We start from the raw sequence: 16,686 nt of genomic DNA on the forward strand, positions 1-16,686 counted from the left end.
TTATTTTGATATTTAATTCCAACCTATTTTGTGTTTTCAGTGTTTTGCTTAATCCCTCTTTATTCATTCCTGACCTTTTTGGGAGGTATGTGGGATTTACTGGGTTTTGCAATTACATCATATTAATTTTTATGTTATTGATTACCCCTATATCTTACATTTCTGTATTTTAATGATTACCTTAAATTTTCAGCATGCATGCCTACATTAGTAGAATCTAAATATTAATAACTCTGTCTTCATCCTTGGAACTCCTATGAAGGACCTTAGAACTCTAACTCCAGTTACTCCCTCCCAAATTACAAGTTAGAGTTGTTAACTATTTTAGTTCCATGTTGTTTTTTATACTTCAGATGAGACATTATTTTGATCTTGTAGATTTGGTTCTTTTTAGGTTAATCCACTTTTACTAGTTTCTTGTTCACTGGCTTTGAGTTGCAGCCCTCCCTTGCAGGTGTATTTTTCGCTTCTTGAAGAACATCCTAGGCATTTCTTCACTGAGAGTCTCTTAGTGGAAAGCTCAGCTTTTATTTGTTCATTTTACAAATAGTTCTATTTGTAAAAATTCTGGAACTGAATATCTGGTTTAGGGGGATATAACATTGTAACATAACAAGTATTTCCTCTTAATGTTTTTAGGATCTAACTTTCCTCAGTCTGTGCTAGAAGTCTACAGTCATTTGTAGATAACTTTTTCTTCTCACTGGCTATTGTAAGCTCTTTTCCTTATTGGTCTTCAGTTTTTCTACTTTGTGTCTCCACAGAGATTATTTTTCTCTCCTGATTTGGATTTGTTGTGCTTTCTGAATCTCAGAATATGTTTTCCATTAATTCTGGAAATTTCTCAGCTGTTATCTTTTCTGGTATCGCCTCTTCTATTTTCTCTACTTCTGTCTTCTGGAACTCTAATTAGTCAAATGTAAGTCCTCATTCTGTCTTTCATATCACTTAATAATTAATTCATATTTTTTATTCAATTAATTAGTGTCCGATGTTCTTCAGAGCCTAATTCTGCTTTTTTTTATTTCTGCCAAACCTCACAGCTTATTTCCCTATTTCATGATTCTGGAGGCTTTCTTGGTAGGAATTCTGTGAGCCTTGGACAGAGGATGTAGCTCTTCAGATAGTATCTGCTTTTATTTCGGCTGAGTTGTTTCAACCAGGCATCCTGGTGTGCCACCAGCACATGACTGCTTTCGCTTTTGGCTTGGGATTTTCTGAAAGATGCAGGGTCTGTATTTGAATCTCAGATATGTAGAGATGAGGCCTGAGATGACATGTTTTCAGGGGAAACTTTTTCTCACCTATTGCCTAGGCTGAGACAGATAGCTTTCCCTCGGGTGGATCGTTTCTGGTCTGCCTTTTCACTGAAGGTGGTAACCCTCCGGGGTTGTGCAAGGATCCCAGTTCTCCCCACGAACCTTCTCTTTTAACCACATTGCCACTAAAATCTGTGCCTCTCCATTCAGTAACCAGCAAATACCCTCAAGAAAACCACAGCTTCAACATCAGGTTAGCATGCTGGTTTCTAGCTCCTTCTTTATTTTTGGTCCTTAGGTATATCTCTTATTTTCTCAAGAGATGATCTCAATACAAAGATGTTTGGTATTTTATCTAGAATATCTGTCTAAGTGTGTTGGGAGTTTTATTTTGTTTTGTTTTGTTTTGTGGATAAGTACTCCACTATATTGCCATAAATAAAAGTCAACAAGATATCTTCAAGTAATGTTTTTACATAGACAATTATATGGATATTCTTTCTAGTCCAAAAGTTTTCAACTTTGAAAGTTCTCCTTCCTCCATAGAGATGCTAAATATTTACCTAAATTTCTTCTGGTCGAGTTAAATGGCTTGATGTGTTGTATGTTTTATATATAATTAATGTTATAAATAATCTGTTTAATTATATAATTAATCTGAAGATACTTCACCCGTTCAAGGGCATTTTAGATAGGAAATAAACGGTGAAAGGGAACTTATATTTAGAGTGTTATATGTTTTATATTCACGCTCTCGTTTTAATCCTTACGACAATTTTATAGAATAGGAATTATCTTGATTTTATGAATGAGTTAACTGAGGCTCAGAGAGGTTAAGTAATTTGCTTGGGGCTTGGGGGTGGTCACATAATTAAACAGAATCAGGACTGAAATCCTTTGATCTTTCTAGTTATTCATGTGGTTTACCATTCAGTCTGAACTTTGTTATTCTGGGCTTTGTATCTGCTTATTCCTTAGATCTACATTTGACTCATATAGAAATAACCTGAGAAGCCAGGGAAGTGGGAAGAAGGAAAACACACTGCCAGTTGTCAGAGTAAAGGTTTGACTAGTGGCAGATAGAAAGGAGGGGCCACGACCAGACACTAGACAGGTTCACACAGGTGTGCACACAGAGGGTGCCAGAAACCACAGAGACAATCAAGGCAGCAGATAGTTTGTATCAAATTAAGGAAGGAAATCAATTTTATAGAATACAACAGTGTGCCAGACACTGAGATGGGTGGAGATGCTTTATTTAGGTTATCTCAGCTAAGCCTTCCCACAGAGCTGGAAATGAGTATTAAGATGTGACAGCAGGCAGTAGCGAGGCCTCAGTCAGGCCCCTGGGGTTCAGATTCCAGTTCTTGAGAAGACTGGTGAGAGAGCTTCACAGCTCTGACCTTTTGGTTGTCTAGTCATTTAATTTTTTTTCCTGATTATAACATTAAAAAGTATCAATTGAGAAAACTTGAGAAATAAGTCTAAAGAAGGAAATAAAAGCAACCATGATCTACCAAGCAGAGGTAATCACTGTTAATAAGTGTGCAGAGGTTTGTAGAACTGTTTTTCAGATACTTGGTATGACTCTGTATATAGTATTTTGTATCCTAACTTCTTTACAAGCAGCATTTCATGGGCATTCCCTTATGTTCTTAATCTTTTTTTTAGGATCATTTTGTGTTCTTTTAAAATTTAAAACATTTTTTCTTTCAATTTTATTGAGGTATAATTGACATATAGCACTATGTAAGTTTAAGGTGTACAACATAATGATTTATGTGCATCATGTCATAATCATTAAGTTTAATACATAGCCATCATCTCATATAGATACAAAATTAAAGAAACAGCAAAAAATTTTTTTCCTTGTGATGATAACTGTTAGGGTTTACTCTCTTTAACAACTTTCATATATAACATACAAGAGTGTTAATTATATTAATAATGTTGTACATTGCGTTACATCCTCAGTACTTCCTTATCTTACAACTGGAAGTTTGTACCTTTTGAATGCTTTCATCGAGGTTCCCCTCCCTAAATATTCTTCCCTCCCTCCGTCCCTCCCTCCTTTCATTCTTATTTTGCTCTTTTTAAGAGCATATTCAAATTTCTCTTTAATCCTTTTACTGAATATTTTATTTTAATTTTACATTTAATTTCCAAGAGCTCTAATGTCCTCTGATTGCTCATTTTTTATGTTTTTTTTATAACTCCTGTTCTTTTCTCATGATATAATCTCTTGCCTCTGTGGGTATTAAATACAGTAGTTGCTATGAAATTTTTTTCTGTGTCTTCGCTTGTCTCTGTTTCCTTATACTTATTTTTATTTGTTTTTCTCTATGCCTTTTGTTTTGATGCTTTTTGCAAATAACTAGGAACCTTTGGCCATCATTCCTATTTCAGAGTGAGTCAGTAAAATCTGCCTGTGGCAGAGCTTGTCAGCTGCTGACCTCTGGAAGTTTTCTTCTCACTGGCGAGCCTAGCACGATAAGGAGGGCTTTCTCTCTCTAGGGCTTTCTATGTACTTTGCCTAGACGGCGCATCCAGACCCTCCTTCATTTCTTCCTAGATTTGGAAGTATGACTTTTCAGAATACTCCCCCCTCCCCGACATTCTTTCTTTAAAAGCACACACTTGTGTGTAATGTACATAGTGCAGATTTGGGGTTCTCTCAGTTTAGTTAATGTGTTCAGATATTATGGCATGACAATGGTGCCCCTTCCTTTGTTTAATAACTGCAAGTGTGGTTTGTTGATTTATTTTGCACATTTTTTTGTGTGTATTTCATTATGTTTTAGGGGAAGGAAGAGTTTATGATCTGGGTTAATTTGAAATCTTATCCTAGAAGTTTTTCCCTACTTTGTGAATTCTGAATTGTTAGTGTATGGATGTACAATAATTTATGTAGGCAATACTCTATTTTTGGATTTTACTTTGTTCCTCATTTTATGCATTGCACATATGGCTATTGTGAGCATCCTTTTACATACAATTTTAGCTGAGGTTGTTATTTCCTTAGGATAGAATCCTTAGTGTAATTACTGGATCAAAGGATACAGTCATTAAGGTCCTTAATACTTGTTTCTAAATTACTTTCTAAAATGCTGTTGGTTTATATTCTCAGCATCAGTAGACATTTTTTATTACAGTTGAAAAAAAATAGAATAACTTTGCAGGTGAAAAGTAGTATCACATAATGCACATTTTAATTTGCATTTGTGTTTTCTTTTTCTCTCTGTCTCTCTTTTTGGCCTATTTTTGGCAGTGAGTATGGACAGTATTTAGATTTTTCTTACTGATTTATCCATGCTTGTTTAATGACATCTAATGATTACTAAGCCTTTATCATGTTGCAAATATTTTTATTGCCTTTCTTTTACTTTTGATTGCTTTTTAATGTGTTTTTAATTTTTATATGCATAACTAATCTTTTAAAATGGATTAAACCCTTCTAATTTTTGTGCTTTGAAAGGCTTCCTTCATCCCAGCATCAAAGAGTCACCATCCTTCCTTTAGCTCTTTTAGATTTCCTTTTATGAGGTTAACTCTTTAGCCCATTAATGTTTTTGTATAGCATGAGGTAAAGAACATGAGTTTTTTCTCTATATAGTTAAACTCATTTTTCTGTTGTTATTATTGTCATCAGATTTCCAAATGATTTGAAAAGTCACCTTTTACATAAAAGTTTCAATAACCAGGATCTATTTCTTGGCTTTTAAATTTTATTCTGCTTATCTTTTTAATCCAGTGCAGCACACTTAAAAAAAAAACAATGATTTTAGCTTTTTAATATGTTTTACTCTCTGGTGATGCTAGTCCTTTAAAATCTCCCAGGACTCCAGTCCTGACAGTGCCTAAGTCAGGGAAATGCCAAAGGGGTGTTGGTTTTGAACACAGGCCAGAGGGAGACCAGGACAAACGTGGAACCTTGGAGCCGCTTTCCTGGAGCTCCTTGAAGTTGCCCTGAGGAGAACCAGCATAGATGTCAGCCTGGGAGAGGGCTCAGTGAGCAGGTTCACTAAGTATAGGTGGGGTGATTGGAGGGGCGTGGGATAAAGTGTAACTAGTAGGACTTTAACAAATCTAAATTACCAATTGACTATAGAAACCTCTTCAGGCACCACAGCAAGGGAGCTTGCAGGCCTCTTTCTTTTCCATGTATCTTCTAGCTGCTTCATTATGACTTTCTTTCCTTCTCGGGGAAGACTGTTAGGGATTGCGGATAAGGGAGAAGAGAACAATGAAGTAAGAATGAGAGTAGACTGAAGGCACTTCCATTTCTCTACTTTAAAGCACACCTATAATATCTTTAGAGACACCTTCGAAGCTTCAGACATTTCAGTCCACATTTCATTGTGGTGATCTTTCTTTCTTTTTTTTAATTATCAAGAATGGTAGATCTATTTTAGAATTTCTGCTTGGCTTAGGGCAAATTTATCAATAGAAAGAGAAGGCACCTGTTACATTTTTACATTCTTAAAAGCAAAGCTTTATCTCTCATTCCTGCTCTGCATCCAGAGTCATCTTTGGTTGGAGACTGTGGCTGTGTTCATAGCTGTCACACGATCTTGACCGTGGCTGCAGCCTGCTCTCCCGTTTTCTCTGCTGTGTAACATTTCCCAGTTCTTGTGTACAGTGTGGATAAGGCTACAATATTCTGTAAGACTTTACCAAGGGCAGGGGAATAAGTAAAAGGAAGTTAGCATAAAGAGTAGCGTGCAATGGTGTAATTTTTCACATGAGACCTGGTTTTAGTCGTCTTTAGCTTTGCTTTCTCTCTGGCTTCTGGATTGCCTCAAATTAACAAAAGCCATCTTTTCTCTGCAACTCAGGAGATCCTTCAAGCATGTGTAGACTCGAAGTCAAACCCAAAAGAGAGGACTTCATGATTGATGCTGGGAATGCTGAAAATGGGCATGGCTTGTACCTTCCACAAAAAATCATACCTAACTGTATTCTAATAGCCTCCCTGAGATAGTCATATCTAGCTTTATCCCAATAGGCTAATATTCTGACCAGAAATAAGCATGTGGTGGGTGAATGGGACTCTGTCATAGATTTTTATAAAATAAATCTATAATTATACTGCTGTGTAATTTTATGGCTTTTAAAATAAGGGATACAGTGTTTTATAATTTAAAAAACAGTGGGATAGAACCACTAGACCTGGGTTCTTTTCTGATTTGCTAATAAACAGTCATTTTTTCAGCAAGTCACTCAATCTTTCTATAGTTTTGTTGAAAGAGTTGAATATAATTAGTCTGTAATATTATGATTTTTGGCTATAATTGAATTATGATTATAAAAGTTATACCTGAATTTTTCTTTTGATGATATATTAGTCTGTTCTAATGATTCTGAGATATTAATGAGGAATAAAGTCCTGATTATTGTTCTGATGAGAAAAAATGATCCATTTTATTATGATATACTTTATAGGACAATCCCTGCATTTATGGTGACAGGTGGGACCTGCTTTTATTTAAAAGGGGCCTCAGGGGTGGAGGGGAGCTATAGCTCAGTGGTGGAGGGCATGCTTAGTATGCATGAGGTCTTGTGTTTGATTCCCAGTACCTCCAGCAGAAGGAAAAAAAATAAAGCTATAAAAAAATAAATAAAAGGAGCCATGGGAGCTTACTGTGAGTTTTTTTTTAATAAAGTAAATATTTATCTCTTTAGTACATATAAATTTAGATGTTCTTAAAACAATTTAATTGTATGTAGTTCTGTCTGTATCTAGATTCTGTATTTCTAGTTCATTCATATATTTGATATTTTATCTTTAAAATTTTTAAGTTGAAATTAAACAAAAGCACCATGTGTTAAAGTACTTAAAGAGTGAGTTATTTGGTACTCTTAGTTACCATAGACCAATTTTTTCTTTCTACTTATGTATAATCTATGTTTTTTTCCAGAGTGAAAAGCTTTTGTTATATGATACAGTCCAGAGTGAACTAGAGGAGAAGATCAGAAGGCTTGAAGAGGACAGGCACAGCATCGACATTACCTCAGGTGACGGGGTGCTGTGACTGGTGTTTGTGACACCTCGCCTTTAGTTTACTGCTGTCTTGTAATGTCTCATCCCCTATACAAGTGTTATGTAAATGAAGTGCCCTAATTGGGGGCGGGGGGACTGCTGAAGAATTTGCTCTAATTGTGATTGTTGCTTTGTGATTTGAACTCACACTTCAGAAAGACATAGGAAATGAAAAAGAACAAAATAGAAGTGTGACAGGAACTATAGGCAGAAGAATAGGAAACTACAAGAATAATGAGCTATTGTTATAAGAGTAGAATTGGAAGACAGCTATAGTATATGTTCTTTCCTCTACGTCTGGAAAGATTACCATGTGGAAGAAGGAACTGAAACCTTTTCTGTTTGGTACCACACAGACTAGGACAAATGGATGGACATTACAGGGAGGAAGATTCTTGTCTCAATAAAAGGAAATACTGATTAATTCTTAGATCAGTCCAAAGTGAAATTGGCTTTTTCAGGGGTACCATGGAAAGGCTTTGTACATTGGATGGAAGATTTACTGGGTTATCCTGTGGTTCTTGCATATGTATTATTTTCCTTGTTATAAATTCTGTTTCTCCAGTATGGAGTAGGCAGAGTGGACAAGCTGAGCTCTAATGCCACTGCTCCATTACTTACTAGTCAGGTAACCACGGGTGACAGTCACTTCAGCTTTTCTTAAATCAGTCTCCTTGTATAATTGAAGTAATGAGAACATAGAGGTAGCTTTAAGGGTTAGTTGAGACAATTCATGTGATGTATATTTAATAATGTACCTGACATATGTTCATCAGTTATTAGTCATTAAGTCCCAAGTTGATTTTTACTCTAATAAAGGCAGAGGAAAATTCATAAATATATAGCTGCTCATGAAATATATATAGTCATGCATATACAGTATATAAACATAGCCACCAATGAAGTTTTGCTACCGTGGAATTATATAGTCTTTTTACCCTCCTTTAATATCTAGAAATCTGTAATACTTAATTTTTATTTCCTTGCCAGAGCTGTGGAATGATGAGCTTCAGTCAAGAAAAAAGAGGAAGGATCCTTTCAGTCCTGACAAAAAGAAGCCGGTTGTTGTTTCAGATATCCTTTCCCAAATTTTCTGGGGTTTTTTGGGTTGTTTTGTTTTAATGTACATTTTTGCATTGTGCATATCTTTGTAACTTTTATTAGTATACATTGTCTTTATTTGCATGATCCTGTAATAAGCAAAAGATGATTTATGAAACTGATTGAAGGCAGAAGAATATAGTTTAGATTAAGAGGGATAGGGGAGGAGTAGAAATTTAGTCACAATCTAAGTTTTGAAGATTAATATGGCTTTATAGTTCATGAGGGCTTCGATATGAAATAGCTGTTTATTGTATAGTGTGATTGCTAAATTGTCATATGTACTTTTTTTTTAATAGACTTTTTTCTTTTAGAGCAGTTTCAGGTTCACAGCAGAATTGAGCAGAAAATAGAGTTCGCACATAGCCCTCCCCACCCTCACATATATATTTTTAACGTTTTTACTGTTTCTCAAATTGGAGTGTCTTTATATTAAATTAATATGTGCATTCAATCTTGGCATTCCCTATGATACCCTCCCTGGGCCCCTACCTTTCCCCTCATCCTCAAAATAATGATTAGGTTGGTGGTTGATCTTACTATTAATGTCATCACAGGATTAAGAGAAAACGGTTATAGCATCTGAATTCTCAAATGTATTTATCCTGGTACTAAGGTTTCTGAAGAAAAATTTGAAATCAGAATTCAGCATGCTGCAGGGTTATGTTCAGAAGTCATTGTTCCATTCTCTGAAAATCAGAAGTTTGGAAATATAATTCTAAATGTGAAATTCCTACAACTAAATTGGCCTTGACTTTTCAACGTCCATATATAGTTTATATGCTGCAAGATCTTGATATTCTTGAAGACTGGACAACAATCAGGAAGGTACGATTAAAGAGCAATGGAATACAAGTATTTTTCATAGTCTCCTTTTTAAGATTCTATAATGCTTCACTAATACATCAAAGTATGGTTATTGTAAATATGCTTACTTTGCACAGTCTCTCTTAAGGCAGTTAATACAAATACAGATAACAATGGATTGTGAGAGAATTTTAAGAGAGACATGTTAGGTGTTTGACTATTTTTTCCTGCGATAGTGTAATTAATAATTTCTGCAAAAGTACAGAAAATTATTTGGATTGCCCCAAATGATAACAAATTTCCATTTGGTGCTTAGTTCTTAGCCTGGTACTGGCTCACAGAAGGCACTCAGTAAATGGTGAATGAACGAAAGTGAATAGTTGAACCTTTATTATATATCTTGCATTCTGTTATTAAACATTCAAGACTTAAAGGATTTTGTGTGCTTGTTTCAAAGTGGAGACTTGTCTTCCTATTAAATTTTTCCATCTTCAGAAGCTTCTTAGTTGAGAATTAGAGATTATTTCAGGTATTGATAATACCTTAAGGATAAATTGTTATTCTTTTTATATATTCTCTGTGGTCTTAGACATTACCAATTTATTTAAGCAGCTGCAGATTGTATTTCTCTGTGTTTATTATTAAGCTTATCAGTAGTGTTGAATATATAGTCTTCCAAAATATACTTTGCCTTTGAACTCAGACATCTTTCTTCTTCTTCTTTTTTTTTTAAATTTTTTATTAAGGCGATGGCTACCCTGGGTCCGCACAGGGTGAAAACAGAACGTAAGTCATTTAGTCTGAATTCAGAAATCTTCTCTATGGAGACTTGTTAGGTCATCAGCATACGAAAGAGCTCCCCATCAGTGGTTTCACTTCATCAGTGAACCCTAGAATTAGAGGGAATTCTTTTGGGGTCTTTGCCTCATGTAAAAGTTTCAAGATTTTTGAATGGGAGGTATTTCTTCTTTCAGTGTTTCAGCTCCATTACAATTGCTAATAATGTCAGTAATTTAAAAAGTGTTTAATATTTTTTTATGGGCTCAGCAATTCTATGGGGGAGGTGTTTAGAGTCCATGGATTTCCTTCAGGAAGCCTACGAATCCTCCAGAATTGTGAGCAGCATTTCTTCTGTGCCTCTGTTTTCTAGGAGAGAGATCAGAGTGCTGGCAGTGGAGTTCACCAAGAAAATTTAGGCACCTCAAAGATTTACACATTCTGATATGCCTTAGTAAAATTCATAGCAAATGATACCTTTGCAATTGTGGAAGTCTGAAATCACTGCCAAAGTAGTCGTGGGCATTCTTGTCTAGGATAACTTTCTCTATTTCTTCCTCCTTTCACTATATATGAGATTTCCTAATCCTTCTAAAGACAATGAAGCTAGAATTTTTAAAAAACATGTTTTAAATACTAAAAGGAATCACACTCCAACAGATAAATCTGTTTTCTAAAAGAGATTGATTTCTATTTTATATTTAACCCAAAGATTCTTCTAAACTTTAAATGATGTAAGGAAGTTAGCAATATTGTACTAAACTACTTCCCTTCGGAATTAACTGAAAGGGTAACAACCTAACTTCTGTATATTCCGAACGCTTTTGAGTCATGGGGCCCTTTAAGAGCATCTCTACACTGTTGAGTGGGTCTCCTCCCACACCCTGTTATCTTTAGTGTGTGTCCTGCCTGTTTTCTTTGTGGCACTTACTGCAGTCTGTCATTTTATTGATTGTTTACATGTTTATCTGTCTCCTGACAGAACTGTAAGCTCCACAAAGGTCAGAAACATCTCTCTTTTGGTCACAGTGCTCAGAAGATATTTGTTGAATGAATGAATGAGTTAATACTTTTTATTATTAAAACCTTCTACATACCAGGCACTCTTTGAGGCTCTGGGGATACAATGGTGCAAGAGATGGACCTCCTGGAACTTCCCTGGGGGAGGCAGAATAATATATATTTAAATAAATAATTAACAAGATAATGACCTATTATAGTAATTGCTATGAAAAAAATATAAGGCTGTGATGAAGATTAACTGAGGGCTGGGTAGGGTGGTTGGGGAGGACCTTCCTGAGGTGGTGATGTTGTAATAAGGGAGAAGTACCTGTTTCATGGTTTGCTTTTGATGGGGTGCTTCCAGAAAGAACATTTTTTTCTCTGCATGAGGTTATCTGATTAATGCCAAACCATTTCTAGGGTTTAAAAATGGAAGTTCTACTTAGGACATTTCCTTTTTAGAATCAAAGGCCTGGGTAACTCTTGGAATATATTATACTCTGCTCCTTTGGAAGTATCAGCTGCAGGGGAGAAAATATGAAAAATACAACTTTCAGTGTAAATATGGTAATTCATATTTTAAATCTTAAGATTGGCACTAGAGATTGATAATGTACCTGCTTCTCCTTTTTGCCCTTGTATAGTTAATTGATTTATTCTATATTGTTAAGCTTTATTATATAGCTATATTATAAACTTAATGAAGTATGTAAAAAAGTAAGAAATTAAATTCTCTTATTTTTATTAGACTTTGGTTTGTTATCTAAGAAATATTTTTAGTGTTTTTTTCACATATGTGCATGGATTGATTTTAATACTTAGTGTTCTGCACTTTTGTTCTTCTGACAATGTCTTATTAATATAACAGTTTTTAAACTGATCCCTTTAGCACCTGTGAAACTGGAAAAACACCTGCACAGTGCTAGATCTGAAGAGGGAAGATTATATTATGATGGTGAATGGTATATACGTGGACAGACAATATGTATTGATAAAAAAGATGAATGTCCTACAAGGTAAAAAGCCTTTATCATTTCACTGCTGCTCAATATTAGTGTTTACTGCATTGTTGTCAGTAAATATTTTCTGCTTCTGTAGTGCATTCATAATGCGTTATTAGTTGCCTGTGGAATCTTTTTTTCTCTTGGCATATGATTTGATCAGCATGTTTGCACAGCAGTATTAATATTATACACCAGAGTTACTTATTAAGTTCACAGACACAAGCATTAACACAAATAGAAATGTTGGAATTATTTAGCCAGGTGAGAGATCCCGTTTGTTCATTCTTATCATAGATAACTTTGTTATGATTCTATGATTATGGCCTTTAAATCAGACTGTTACGCACTTGACAGTGTGCTTCCACAGTATGGCTCTATTAATCCTTGGGTTTTTTTGGTATACTACAGTATTTTGGGTAAAAAAAATTATATTAATTAGAGTGGGAAAGGAATGGAGAATTAATTAGTGGTAATTAAAGTATAACATGAAAACTGAGAGTTGTCTTTTAAACAACTCAATCTAGGCTTAAATAAAATTTATGTAATTATTTATGGGGCCTTCTAAGTTTTATCTGCTATGTCTTTTGGAAAATATTAATACCCTTCACTGCTTTAATTCCTTCCATAGTTCAGGATTTAATTCTCAGAGTAGTAATCTACAGTAAGAAAGTAATCTTTTCTAGGTGTCAGTAATAAATAAAGTATTTGCATTTAGTATGGAATACTCATTTTCCAAATACAGTGGTATTAACTGGATTGCAATTTTATCTTTAAGTTTATAGGATACCAGTAGCACTGTGTATAGTAACTTTTCTCTTAGCTCAGTGAATTAGTTACTAGGTTATATATGATACCCCTGGATTCTTTAACTTTATCTTACTGCTTTTGAGACATTTTATTAGTGACTACTTAGTATAAACGTGGAGATGAAATAGAATAAAAGAGGATTAAACACAAATCTATTTTTAGGAAGATTTCTGTGTAAAGATTAGAGGGGTCAAAAAAAATAAAAACCCAAACTAAACATACAAGTACCACACGTGCTTGACACTGGGAATTAGGATTGGTATTTGAAAGATTTCCTACAGCCAAGGCTGATAGGAGTTGGATGTGTAATACTATGTATGGAGTGGTTTTAGCTCCACTCTGTCTTCTTTTGGAGTTGGGGTCAGAATGGAGTTAGTGTAAATGTTCTTTTAGTCAGTTTTACTAACTCTATTAGTAAGACAAGAAAGGAGTTTTTTAAGTGTTGCCGAATGTGATATTTTTGACAGCATGCCCTGCTGATAGTCAGCATTCTGGTAGATGACAGTTACATACCTGAATCTACTGTTGTAGTCCAGCTATTTTGATTTTATAGCTAGTGCTCTAAAATGAGTGGAGGAGGCATGTTGTAATTCATTCATTCATTTTTTTTTCCTTTTTAGTGCCATAATTACAACAATTAACCATGATGAAGTTTGGTTTAAGAGGCCTGATGGAAGCAAATCTAAGCTTTACATTTCACAGCTACAGAAAGGAAAATATTCAATTAAACATTCGTAATCATGATTTAAGTGTTATCTAAATGTACCTTATTAGTGTTACCAAGTATGATGTGCCATGGGAATAAAAAAACATATTCAGTAACTTAATATTCTCATTGAATCTTGAGAGACTATGTATTTGTAGGTAGTACTCTAAGTAGACCTCATGTTGATATGTTACTAAAAGAGACAGTAATAAACGTTTAATCATAATCATTACATTTATTTGCCTTTTAGGTCCAATGACCAATAGGTATATATGGTAAGGGTTTCTTACTAAACTTTGTTTGGTTTTTATGTAAATCTGTCTTCTCTTTAGTGAACTATGTTGCTAAATGGCCGGCCACATTTATCTGCAGTTTTCTTGATTTTCAGTATCTGTCATTGATCATGCATTTGTAAATAAGCCTGATAAAATGTTTCCTATAAATGGTTTGTATTAGTACATAAGTGTTAAATCAGAATTGAACTTTCAGCATATATACGTGAGTATATATAGGTGGCATCGTCAGCTTGTTTAGAACTGATGGCCTTACTTTACAATCTTGTTTTACCCAAAATCAAGCTATTGCGTTTGAAAGCTAAAAGGAGCACTTTTGTAGGCTAGCAGCTTTCCTTTTCCTCTCCTTGATTGTATGGTGGCGACCTATTTTTACAAATTATACTTCATGTTGATTAGTAAAATTCATGTCAAGAAATAACATGCTTCTACCTGTGTTTCTCGTGAACCTTTAGAAGGCAGGTATTCAGGCCTGGTGTTTATGATGCAGGAAATAAGTGGTGAACCGTAACTGACAGTATTGTGGTGCTTGCTGTATATGTCTGATCTTTTGAAACAGATTTTTAGTAAGCATTTTCCAGAGGTAAAACTAGATTCTTATCCTAATTTTATTCCTAGGGCAAAATAGACAGGGATGATCCCCTTGAATCTGTTCCCAAATTAATATTTTTATCTTTGGTGTTTCTACACTTTAAGGCCACTTGGTGCAATTTAGAAAGTATTGGCCTCTCTTCCCCTAGTCACATTCAAAATTAACTTCTAAAACCTCAGGAACAGTACAATGACTCGAAGCCCTCAATATGGCAGCGCAGTTGGCTGTGGAATATATTAGGGTACAACCAAATCAGGTATTCCTGGTGGTCTTGTGCACTTTAATTTCTGTTATATTGAGACAAGGATGAGGAAGAGATCTACTTTTTAACACTTAAGGCAGTAATATCTGCATTATTCTGTTTGTTTTCTTACTATTTTGCCTCTGCAAACATCTTTCTGTACAGATCACTACTTCACAGTTGCCAAATGTTAAAATATTTGACTTCTGAAATTTGTTATCAGCAAAGTTGCATACTTTGTTCTGTTTCTAATTAACCTTAGCAAATGTATATAGTGTCATAATCCAATAGTATTTGACAGTACTTATGTATACAATGTTTCATAAGCATTTTTAATCAGATTTGTATTTTTAAATTTAGTATATAATAAAAAGATGTGGTTGAGTGTCATTTGTAGTGTCTTGAATTACTTGTGCATAAGTTCTTTTATTATTTATAACTTGTCTACTTCTAAGAAGGATTTGAGCCAACTTGCATTGGCATGGAATGTTGGAGTGTTGAACTAATGTTTCTGCTTCCCTGTACCACAGTTCACCCTCTCTTGGGGTGTATTTAGATATTTAAGATATCTAAGTTATACTTAATTTAAAATATGCATTTATGTTATCTTAATAAAAATATACTGTATAAGTTCTGAAATTCTAAGTAGAAAGTCTTTATCTTAAAAACTATGGTTTAGTACATTTACTTTCAAAACCTCAATATTTATATCGTAGGTAACTATTTCATAATACAGATGCTGATTCAGGTAAGCTTATACTTGTCTTTAATTAAAATACTATAAAATACATTTCATTATTGGCAGTTTGCCACTAGTCTTCCGGCCAGAAGGTTTGGTTTAGGGGAATTGTTAGGACCTGCAGCATGCGATATAACAGCTGCTGCTGTTACGTCTATGGTCAGCCTCTGTCTTGGGGTCAGTGTGTGGGCCTTTCCGTCATAGCTCCCAGTAGCTCCTGTTTAGTCTATCCCTTCTCACCATTTCCCTTTAAAAGAATTTAATCATCACTAATCCAATTCATCACTAATAATTATTAACAAACATTAATGTGCAGTCCTCATTCTGTCCCTTTTCCTCACTGGACACCGAGGACTTTTCATTGCAACCTTCCTCATGTAGAAGTTGTCTTGATGTATGTGTTACTCAGAACTCAAACACCACTGATAGAATCATGTACAATCTTAAATAATTGATAATTACTTAAAAAGAACAGGGACGTCTGTTATTTCTTTGTTTTTGTGCAGTTTTTTTTAAAGAAATCTTATTTATTTATTATATTTGGGAGGAGGAGGGGGAGGTAATTTGGTTTATTTTATTTATTTTAATGGAGGTATTGTGGATTGAACCCAGGACCTTGTGCATGCTAAGCATGTGCTCTGCCACTGAGCTATACCTCCCCTGGCCCCACACCCCTCCGTTGTGTGTTATTTCTGATTTTGTTTCTAGATTCAATAAGTCCAGTACTAAAACTGAACTAGAATGAATTTATAAGGTAAGGAAAATGCATGTAGGATGAATGAATATACCAGTTAGGATTTATGTAGTCTCTTGCCAAGTTGGAATATAAACTATTTTAATTGCTAAATATAAGAAAATCAAAAATATTTTTAAAAGGACATGAACGCTCTGAATGGGGTTAGGGAATAAGCATGTTCCTTGCATTGTCTTAATGGATGCACTACAGGAAATGGGCCTGCTGTGTCAGGTGACATTAACTGAGACAACTTCCCTCATTGATCACTGTGGCCCAGAGTCTTGCCCTTAACATCATAGGCCCAGAAACTTACACTTTATCCACATGCCCTGTTGTGGGCTGAACTGTACCCTCCCCTCCTCCCAAATTCATATGTTAAAGCCATCATTCCCATTACCTCAGAATGTATTTGGAGGTAGGCCCTTTAAAGAAGTGATGAAGTTAAAATGAGTGTTGGGGTGGGCCCTACTCCAGTCTGACTGATGTTCTCATGATAGGAGGAAACTTGGACCCAGAAATTTGGGCAGCAGACACGTGCGCACAGGAAAGACCATGCAAAGACACTGGGAAGGCTACCATCTG

General features: G+C 34.9%; 1 protein-coding gene across 2 annotated transcripts in view; it reads left to right on the forward strand.

Annotated features, from left to right (window-relative positions):
- BRMS1L (BRMS1 like transcriptional repressor) overlaps positions 1 to 15,019 on the forward strand; it is a 29,980-nt gene extending 14,961 nt beyond the window's left edge. Inside the window, exons 5-10 of one of the 2 annotated variants that reach the window (XM_072962942.1) lie at positions 7,178 to 7,274; positions 8,290 to 8,373; positions 9,164 to 9,228; positions 9,954 to 9,993; positions 11,855 to 12,002; positions 13,418 to 15,019. In XM_072962942.1, the coding sequence (XP_072819043.1) occupies positions 7,178 to 7,274; positions 8,290 to 8,373; positions 9,164 to 9,228; positions 9,954 to 9,993; positions 11,855 to 12,002; positions 13,418 to 13,535 (552 nt within the window). In that variant the 3' untranslated portion in view covers positions 13,536 to 15,019. The remainder of the gene's footprint in view (positions 1 to 7,177; positions 7,275 to 8,289; positions 8,374 to 9,163; positions 9,229 to 9,953; positions 9,994 to 11,854; positions 12,003 to 13,417) is intronic. The other variant, XM_031678950.2, reaches the window with a different exon arrangement.
- Positions 15,020 to 16,686: the final 1,667 nt, after the last annotated feature.

Source organism: Vicugna pacos, chromosome 6, assembly GCF_048564905.1.
Source record: "Vicugna pacos chromosome 6, VicPac4, whole genome shotgun sequence".
NCBI lineage: Eukaryota > Metazoa > Chordata > Mammalia > Artiodactyla > Camelidae > Vicugna > Vicugna pacos.